Raw genomic sequence first — 10,840 nt, 5'->3', positions numbered from 1 at the left:
GAGAACAGGTTGGGTTTCGGTTAAAGGTTTGGTTGGTTGGATGCTGGATGGACCGACCCAACCCACTGATTTCCGTCTCTATGCAATATACATGCAGAAAAATATGGATGATCATATTGCAAGAAGGATCATTGTCCATGATTCCTTTGTCAAATAAATTGGTTATCACTTTTTCCCACATGCGCTCCTTTAATATCTTGCCAATGAGCAAGGGATGAACTGATGGAATTACTTGAGGAATTTTATGATGGCCTAGAACTCACCTTTCCAGCTTTTGTTCTTGAATATATCTCTGAGTATCCTATAAATATAGTGCTTTAGTTTAGCCATTGGATGAAAAACTCAATTCGATGGAAATATTAATTCATCATAATCATCATCATTTGTATCGTATAGAACAATGAATATTTTGATTATTTATCATATTTATATTATTCTAGTCATAATAGAACAGTAAAATAACAAAAATAAAGACTAGGTACCAAAAATGTTGCTAATTTTCTCAATATAAATAAAGGCATACATATTCCCCAATATTTGTTATATCACAATATCTAATTAAAAAATGATTGTTTTAATTACTCTATTACATCTCCATTATTTTGGTTACCACAATATAACATAGTAATATTTGTATCATGCTTTAGTTAAACATCGAGAGTCCAGCCAACAAATTTAGAAAACAGTAAAATATCTGCTTTGATATGTATAGCCTTATAATTATTTATCTCAAAAATTAAATCATGTTCATTTATGATTTACATAACATTTTTATTAAATAATTTGTGTAACAGATTGACAAACACCCTGGTGGAACTCACTTTAGATATTTTTTGCCATTGTTCCATCACCATCCAGTTGTTGTTTGAATCCAATCAAATGGACAACAATAAGTTATTTATTCAAGGGCTAGAATGAGACCCCCAACATTCCCATCCCTTCACTTTGCCTATCTTCTTCTAAAAACTCCACTGCAGCCTCTCGCATTGCATCATCAATAGGCCTTTCGTTCGATTTCTTCAACCTCATCACCTCCCTAGTTTTCTTCTTCTGCTTGGTGATAGCAATGGCAACAAGCCATTTATTATTAAAGGAGTATTTATAGATTATCTCATAAATACAAAGGTGGTAGTATTTCACCGTGATATGAAGCTTAGAGCAATTTGTATATAATTATAGTATCTGTTTGATTTACATGAGAAAGTTCATCATCTTCTAATTGTAGAAATATTGGTTTGATTTTATTTCATAATAAAGTTGATCCACTAGATACTAGTTTATGATACAAAATCTTCATATATAGCTTTTGCAAAATATTCTAGATATACTCCTAAGATTGCTATAATTAATTTTTATCAAATTATAATTAACATAAATTGAAATTAATATGACCTAAGCTGTGATTGAGGCATTTATCTTTATGACCTCCCTTCTTTTGCCTAGTACCTTCTCTAGCATCTACATTGTAGATTTAGTCCGTCTATGTCTTCATCCTATTGCAAAGTTTCTTAATTTTGGATACCTTCGAAAAGACTAATCCTTATCTGTGACCTATCCATTCATTCCCCATGACATTAATTTTCTCGTTTTAGTTGTTTTGAATTTTTCCATCCTGCAAATATATAGCTTCTTCAAGTTCCATATCTCAATATCCTTTTTTTTGTTAATCAAGTTTGTTATTAGATTTGCCTCTTATCAGATTTACAAAGATTTAATTTCTACAAGGACAAAAAACACAGCATAAAATATTTATAACCAATTAGAATTTTTTTTAGAATAATTATAATAATTGTATCAAAAATTTTAGAAAAATTCTTATAATAAATGTATGTAAAAGCAGCAGCCTTAAGGGCTGATTTTAAAAAGAAAAAAAATAGATTTTATTTGTAATTATTTAATTTTATTATTCTTTATAAGAAACTAAATACATATGTAACTATTAAACTCTCCTAATATATAGTGCAGTGAATTTGCTTGCTAGCTACTTGCTCCAATATAGTCAGTTGATTAGAGTTTTTGCATTTGCATTCTTCTCTCCTATCTAAACTCCTTAAGCAACATACCAAACTGATGCAAAATAGTTTAGTCGTATATCAAACTACTTCACAACCAAGTCGCTCTAAGCCTTGAGCTGGTCTATTACCATCTTTGGGTCTCTACTTAATAAATTATACCTATATGAGGTGTACCATGTGGCCATATATGGTGCTAATCATGACCACTTTTTCTATAGTGTGCATGAGAAGAGTGCTAGAGAATTAGTCCATAAGAATGAATGGATATGATTAGCAGCATGCATAGCCACATGATACACCTTGTATTTGATATAATTTTGGGTTCACGTTTGACTAGTTGGAGCCTAATTTACACATCTGGGTAAGTTAAAAGTAATTTCAAGTAGGCAAATACTAGGAATGCTTTTATTAAAAGAAAATCCACTAAAACGACTTGGTGGCACTTACATATAGGTAAAGGAATAGTTCTAGCTTTTAATTCTCAAAGGAATAGTTCCCACTCAAAATATAATTAATCAAATTTAATTATTTATATGCATCAAGTTTCAATAATAAAACTATTCCACTAAAGCAGCTCTCAGTCAAAATTATTTTTGATCCTCACAACAATTACAATAGCCATTACTTGCCCAACCTCGGGTGATTTGGAGTTAGATGTTATACGAATAATTTTTGTAGCATTTACAATGTGAATGAAATGTTTCCATGAAACCTTTTCCATCTCTCTCCATCCAAAAAAATATTATTATAATAATTATTCAAATAATATATAAAAATAATGAATAATAATAAAATGTACACTATTCAAATTATTGTTTGTTCAATAAAATTTATTATTTTCATGTGGTATATTGGTTAAGAGAAAAATTGGTAAATGTTAGAATTTTGAAAGAAATACAGGTTCGTAAAGAGCAAGTGCAAATGCCAGATAACAGCTATCATTTGTGTTGTAAGCTTAAGAAAGGTTGAAACTATAATAACAAATGTTATTTTGAACCATGAAATTTATATTTAATAAAAAAAATGGAAAGAGATTTAATTAGTGGATCTTTTCTTTGAAGGAATGGCACGTGACAATTCCCGCGAGAAAATGGGATGGAACACGTGATGGCAGCTCCCCGGTCTCCATCCATCCCAACAACCTCCACCGACCCACACGCTTTGACTCCTCGAAAAATAGTATTATTTTATATATTTTTCTTTTTTTTTTTTTTTTTTTTCTGTCATTCCTCCAAATTTCTCGTAGGTGAGAGATATCGCGCACCATAAGCCGTCGATGTCATCAGCACCGTTCTTCCCCAATCCCGTGCTTAAACGTGTCGGTAGTTAGCCGTTGAACTGCAAAATCTTTGCCGGCCATCTTGCCGGGACTCAAAGGCTCGTAAAATCAAACCGTCTTGTTAATCAACTTTGTTTTATTATCCCAACCGTATTCATGATTTCATTAAACACATTATTTAAAAGATGTATTTTTCTTTAAATTCAAAATTTTGTACAGTTGAAAAAAAATAGTTTCTTATTTCATCTTATATTAAAGAATATTTGTGCTGATTTGGATAAATAATGGTGTGAATTTATTTAGTGTATGTAATTATATTATAAAAATTTTTACATGTATATCCTTCTAAACATTCAAATTTATGAATATTTTTTTAAAATTAATTTATATATATATATTTTTATAAAATATTGATTTGCATGTATACTCTTCTTTTTTTTTATTTTTTATATATATATCCTATGTCATCTAACCATTAAAAGATTAATTATTTAAAATTTAAATAACTGAAATATCCTTATGGGTATATGTGTAAAATAAAATTATAAGGGTATATATTAATTGTAATTTATGAGAATATATAAATAAATATTAATTTTGAAAGAATATTTATATAAATTTTGACGTTTAGAAGGATATACAAGCAAAAATTTTTAATTTAATTTTTTTTATTGTATGTTATTTTAATGAGATAGAAAGAATTTAAACACATTAATTAATGTCATAGTAAGAATAATTTAAGTACATTAATTTTTATCTATTATTTTTTTATTGGATATATTTTTTATTTTTATTTTTATATCATATTAATTTTTATTTCATATATGATTTATCATGAATAGTTGCTTATTTCATATCTAGGCTTATTAAAATGAAGCAACCGTTTTCAAGTTGAAGACAAAATTTGGAGGTTATTTTAAGAAAATTAAGAATTCTATATGAATGAAATATTATTTTGGGAGATAAAAAAGTTGGTTAGTTGATGTTGACCACTATTTTTACATAAATCTATATGAAGATATAGTGCACATATTCAATTTGAAGCTTGAAGAGACTATAAAGATTTGGTCTGTGGTTAGAATTTATCACCTAAGTCTTATATAATTCTAGATACAGATCATAAACTAATGAGTTTATTTGAAGAATATAAAGATTTGATGGAGTGCTTCTTATTTATCAAAAAGAGGCTAATGATGTACAATTTTTTCAATCAACACTAGGTAGCCAAGATCAAAGTAGAGGTGAATTAGCTCAATAGGAGAGGTTTGAGTAGATGACAAAGGAGAACCAAAAATAGAATAAATTGAGCATTCAGCTGCATTAGAGATTGATATCTCAGCTATTACTATTGAGAATAATGACAATAGATGAACAACATCTTTAAACAGTAAACCGTCTCTATTATAAACACAACAAAGAAGCAATAGATAAAAATTAATATACTTGAATTATTCTTACTATGACATTAATTAATATATTTAATTTTTTTCATCTCATTAAAATAACATGCAATAAAAAAAATTAAATTAAAAAATTTTGCCTGTATATTCTCCTAAACGTCAAAATTTATATGAATATTTTTTTAAAATTAATATTTATTTGTATACTCTCATAAATTGCTAATTACATATATATATTTTATATATTTTTTTTATATATATACCATAAGGACATTTCAGTCATTTAAATTTTAAACCATTAAATTTTTAACGGCGTTAGATGACGTAGATATATATAAAAAAATAAAGAAAAAGAAAGGTATACATGCAAATCAAATATTTTATAAGGATATACATATAAATATCAATTTTGAAAGAGTATTTATATAAATTTAGATGTTTAAAAGATATACATGTAAAAATTTTTATATTATAATAATGATAATGATTTTGTGATCACTATTTTAAAATTCAAATAATTTTTATAAATATTTTAGGATGAACATCAATGTTTATAATCAAAAAGTGTCGCATAATATTACTACTAAAGTTTTGATAGTTGGACCAGAAGCAATATTTTAAATAAATAATAAGCTATAATTAAAACATTATTTGTGTGCACACCTGATGATTGATGACAAAATTTCACAATGATATTCTTTTTGAAATATATTAGGGTCACAATATTGTGATCTTTCTCAAAAATTGATATTATTTGTTATATCGTTAAAATAGAAGCTACTTACAAATTTCTTGCCAACAATTCTTAAAAAGCTAAATTTTTATTTACTATAATAACAAAATGTAATAACTCATATTGGAAAATTTCAATGTCATTTTTGATTTAAATTATTGCTTGTTAGGTGATATATCTATAATTTGAGTTAAAGAAAATTATTTTAATTTAATTTCTCACTAACTGGAAAATAGTATTAATCTTATTAATGAGGAGCCATCTAGCGCACCGGATATCGAGATCTGCTTCTTTTAAATTACAAACCTTCTCTTTGTTATTCTTTCATTAAATCTTATTAATAATTTATTAATTAATTATTCAATTTTTAGGTATAACTAGTGACAGCAACCCAACCCCGGAGCCAACCTCGGGGTGACCGGGGAGAGAGAGATTGAGAGGAGAAACCGCAACAAAAACCAACGCGGGAAAGAGAAGGAATCCCACTACCTCTACCTTCTTTCCTCTCCAAATCCAACCCTCTTTTGTGCGTTCCACTCCTATGTGGAATCCAATCACATTGGCTCTGAATCCCCTGCCCTCGCCAATCAGGAGGGGAGAAGTGGGGAGAAGGGAAGGAGTGGTTTAGAAGAAGGGAGGAAGGATAGAAGGGGACGAGAGGGAAAATGGGTATCCCTTCCGACGATGTCGTGGTAATCCGGCACCCGGATTCCCCCGGCGAGCCCAGCGTCATAACCATCAGCTGCCCCGACAAGACCGGACTCGGCTACGACCTCTGCCGTGTGATCCTCTTCTTCGGATTGAGCATCGTGAGAGGAGGTGAGCCCCAAGTCCCCTCAATCTCGTCCCTTTCCCCTGTTTTCTCTCCTAAAAATTGGATTTTTTATAGGGTTTCTGGGTTCAATTTTGACGATTGTCCCTTCTTTTCTACTAAATATTGATTTTTTTTTTTTCTTTTTGTGAGTCTTGTGTATGGAATTTTGGTGTGAGTTCCTCTTTTTCGGCTAAAGATTGAATTTTTCGTATGCTGTGTTTAAAATTTTGATGTGAGTTCCTTTTTTTGTCTACTAAAAACTGGATTTTTTATTGATTTGTGTGGAAATTGAGGCGGGTTATCTGTTGTTTTAGATGTGAGCACCGATGGAAAGTGGTGTTATATAGTATTTTGGGTGGTGGGGAGAGGAGATCGAGCAACGCGGTGGGGGCTGCTGATGAAGAGGCTACTGGAGGTATGCCCGGCGGTGTTGTCAGCGTCAGTGCTGTATAATAGCTACTACAGGCAGCAGGAGATGGTGGCGGCGCAGCAGGAGGAGCAGTTGTTTCTCCTAAAGTTCTCTTGCTATGATCGAATGGGCCTCTTGCATGGTGGGTGCTCAATTTCTTGCCCTCCTCCAAGATTTTTTTTTTTTTTTGATATTTTTGAGGCTGGCGTCTGTGTTTTTTATTTTTTTTAAACTTGAATTAGCTGCTGCACTTGCTTCTTCCTTAATTCCTTTCCCTACCTTTCCTTCCCCTCTACCTTTGAAAGTCAAAAGATTTTAGCCTTTTTGTTCTTCTAGAGTAATTAATGGGCTTTTTGGGTGGGCCGGAATCAATATTTTCCTTCTTAATTGATGGAGATTCTGTGCACTGATTGCATGTTCTTGATTTTTGGATGTGAGACCTTTTCTACTTTTTAAATCTATATTCTCTTCCTATATTCTTGGAGTTTAATCCATGTTTGCAGTGTTTTACTTTTTATGGGTATAATTTTTTTTTCCTATGAGTCTTCTATTTCTCTCTTCTAGATCCCCTTTTTAGTGAGAAAAAAAAAAGAAATTATGATTAAAGAATCTAATTCTTTTCAAGCTTGATGTTTCTTGCTAATTCTTCATATTCTCTTTTTCAGAAGCAACTGTCTGCTGATTTGAGAATGCAATATCAAAATAATGTGGCAGATAATTAGAGCTTATAATGTTTGTGGGGTTCTGCAGATGTAACTCAGGTATTGTGTGAACTGGAGCTCACTATAAGGAAGGTGAAGGTATCGACCACCCCAGATGGGAGAGTTATGGACCTTTTCTTTATCACCGACATCAGGTGCCATATGACTCTCTCTCTCTGAAGTGGGACTTTTATCTGTCTTATGAAAAAAAATAGCTTCTGCCACATTTTAAATTGCCAACCATATATCAAAAAAGGTTTAGTGTTTTTATAAGAAAATTTACTCTGAAATTCAAAGGTAAAATTGAGCCGATACCCAACTTGATTGGCTTAAATTCACTTAAATAAATGGTAAAGTTTGATCAAATCAATTGTTCTATATGAAATGGTTTTCTATGCTCAGGTGATAGATTTATAGAATCTGAGAGCTGTTGAGAGCTGTGTATAACAGAAATTTAATGTGTCAAGAGTTATTGAAACTCAGGATACTATGCCAGTGCTTGACGGGCAAGTGACGGCTGTGTACAAGGCCATTTCCTCCTTTCTCTCCTTCTAAACTCTTTCTTTGTAACTCCTTCTGTTCTACCTTCCATTGTACTTAGATCCTTAATAAAATTTGAGGGATGTCTCTCAGTTCCTCCACTTCCCATCAAAAAAGACATGGCTGTGTGTCAGTGCATGTGTAACAGTGTCTGCCAAGCACTGGCCATGTACCATGCCAATGCTAGCTGGCATGGCACTATCACATTCCACTTAATATCTTGGTCCAATGAAATGATTCTATTGCATTTAACTTATGATGAAGTAGTCCTAGGGTACTTTCTTGGAGCAACTCTTTGAAGGCTCCTTCACAAAACAACCACCAAAAGTCTTCCAAGTTTTAATGACATGACAAAGTCAAAACTTAAGTTATAATCAACATACCTTTCCTTTCCCCATTTGTTTCAGGTAATTGGTCTTAAGGACCTTTCAGCCTGTAATCAGCTAAAAGACTTGCTAGGTTTCTGTTCATGTAGATTGCTTGGAGTCTTGCTGTTGCTTGTTGTAGATGTAGATCTTCTCTTAAGGCATGTTAATCTTGTTTTCTTATCATTTGGTCACGTTTTTGCATGTCGGTTTCAGGGAACTTCTTCATACAAAAAGGAGAAAAGAAGAAGTATGCGATCTATTGAGAGCTGTTTTAGGGGACTCAATGACAAAGTGTGACATTGAACTGGCTAGTGCAGAGATTGCCTCATCTATGCAAGCTTCACCTTTTCTTCCCCCTACAATCCCTGAAGAAATGTTTGACTTGGACCTTCTTGAAGAATCATCCAAGGAATCTCCTTCCTCATCTAACAATCCTTCTGTCACAATGGATAACTCCCTTAGCCCTGGTCATACACTTATTCAAATCCTTTGCCGTGACCACAAGGGCCTGCTATATGACATTATGAGGACTCTTAAAGATTATAACATCCAGGTAACAATGTCAACGTCATGTTGTATAAAACATTTTTCCATTAGATTTATGGTTTGCTTGTCACTGTTTTCGTATTTGATATAATTAATTTGTCTGTTCTGTGCTTCTGTTTACTCATTTAAGTTTTTGGTGAAATAACTATATGCATTTCCCATTTCCAAATATAGCTGTTTATCATCTGATGATGTTTTTCAGTTTCATTCAATCATGATAAGAAAATTTCTAGTTATGGTGATGTGCTAAAGATCAACCATGTTTAAAACCACCATTTTACAGTTTGATGAGCCTTATAACTGATTTTCGCTATATTTCTATCAGCTTGTTGAGAATAGAGTGGAGTTTTATTTCCTTTTGCAATGCTTCAATATACTTGTTGAGCATACATGGTTGTGCATATGTAGGGGGGTAACATTTTATCTAATTATCGTATCTTTTCTGTTTATGCATATAAACTGAAATGCTCATTTCCTATGCGTGCTAGATATCTTATGGGCGGCTCTATGCAGCCCAAAATGGAAACTGCGAGATTGACTTGCTTGTGATGCAAATGGATGGGAAGAAGATTGTTGACACAAACAAGCAGAAGGCATTATGTTCGCGCTTGAGATTGGAGTTGTCCAGTCCACTCAGAGTAACTGTGGTGAGCCGTGGACCTGATACAGAGCTCCTTGTTGCAAATCCGGTTGAATTATCTGGCAAGGGCCGCCCTCTTGTTTTTCATGACATCACCTGCTGCCTCAAAATGCTTCAGACACGCATCTTTTTGGTACATCTCTGCCAACTTCCATGTTTACTGACTGATGTTAACTCATCATGCCATTCTCTTACTTTTCTTGGATCTTGCAGTTATGTCCTTACAATGCACTAACGTTTATCGGAAGCCTTGGTCTTCTACTCCTGCAAACTGGAGTTTAAGAGCTTGAAATCTTCCTCCTGATTTCAATTTTTTTTTTTAACCTTTTCAAAATGATTGGTTTGTGATAAAATTTGGGCTAATTTTAGGTAACAAAGCTGATAATTCTGTACTCGAGCTAAGATATAATTTTTGATTTTCAGGCTGAGATTGGGAGGCATGTTGTTGGTGATAGGGAGTGGGAAGTCTACAGAATCCTCCTTAGTGATGATTGTGAACTGTCTGCATCAAAGAACAAGATTGTAGATGGGGTGACAAAGATGTTAATGGGTTGGGAATGATGGGCATTAACATTCATTTGCTTCCAAGCTCTCACAATTGCTAAATGACAGCAGACTTTGTACATGGGGCTACTAATATATTAGTGGGTACAATATATATATGTATATACGGCAAAAAAATGAAAGAGTGGGCTAGCCTTTTATATACTTTTTCTTACTTGTATATAACAATTTCAGTGATATGTATTTACTCAACTAGGCCGCTACAGTTTAAAGAAGAAGATTCCAGAGGAAGAAGAAACTGTAGCTGGTATAACTTTGTAAAAATGTGGTAGAAAATATATTTCTTAAGCATCAACTTAAGCTTATTGTAACAAGTGTCTGGTTTGTACATATTTCTATTCAATAATACATTTTGTACTGCTTTCAAATGGTTGTGCATATGTGAAAAAGTTTCTGGAGATCATATTTCTCGAATATGAGTTTGAAATCTCTGAAATATCTTGTGAAATGCTTCTAATGTGGTTTATTACTTCCAGAATCTGCCATCAGGTCCACTTTGCAAGCATGCCAGGAAACATCAAAATCTTCCATTGTAGTTTATCACTGCCAGAACATTGCCGAAACATCATATTACGGTGAGGAGTATCTCATGAATTTTTTGTGGAGTAAAAAGGCTTACAGTTATGTCCACCAACATGTGCATTATGCGTTGTTGGTGTAAATATGGAGATGACAATGGTTCTCCTAAAATGGTAACATGGGATATCGTATTATGATATCCACAAAGATCTCAGCTCAAGCTATCATCTATCTCGAATATGCTCTTTTCATGGTTAGCTAATGACTTCAAAAATTTCATATAACTTTTTGAACTTCTTTAAAACTCTTTAG

At 32.4% G+C, this 10,840-nt stretch overlaps 1 protein-coding gene across 1 annotated transcript; it reads left to right on the top strand.

Annotated features, from left to right (window-relative positions):
- The first annotated feature begins 5,825 nt into the window (after positions 1–5,825).
- Positions 5,826–10,423, top strand: LOC105034890 (ACT domain-containing protein ACR10). Its single transcript, XM_010910207.4, has 6 exons — positions 5,826–6,246; positions 6,556–6,792; positions 7,401–7,506; positions 8,473–8,812; positions 9,294–9,578; positions 9,869–10,423. Exons 1-6 carry the CDS (start codon positions 6,093–6,095, stop codon positions 10,004–10,006), a joined length of 1,260 nt encoding a protein of 419 aa, XP_010908509.1. The 5' UTR covers positions 5,826–6,092; the 3' UTR covers positions 10,007–10,423.
- The last annotated feature ends 417 nt before the right edge of the window (positions 10,424–10,840 follow it).

This window comes from Elaeis guineensis, chromosome 11 (assembly GCF_000442705.2).
Source record: "Elaeis guineensis isolate ETL-2024a chromosome 11, EG11, whole genome shotgun sequence".
Lineage (NCBI taxonomy): Eukaryota > Viridiplantae > Streptophyta > Magnoliopsida > Arecales > Arecaceae > Elaeis > Elaeis guineensis.
This window is presented reverse-complemented; position numbering and strand designations above follow the sequence as displayed.

Bases quoted from the DNA above. Each gene is read 5' to 3' on its own strand.
- LOC105034890 (XM_010910207.4), top strand. From the start codon at position 6,093: ATGGGTATCCCTTCCGACGATGTCGTGGTAATCCGGCACCCGGATTCC. The intron at 6,247-6,555 runs GTGAGCCCCAAG...CTGTTGTTTTAG, and splicing joins ATTGAGCATCGTGAGAGGAG to ATGTGAGCACCGATGGAAAG. The intron at 6,793-7,400 runs GTGGGTGCTCAA...GGGGTTCTGCAG, and splicing joins TCGAATGGGCCTCTTGCATG to ATGTAACTCAGGTATTGTGT.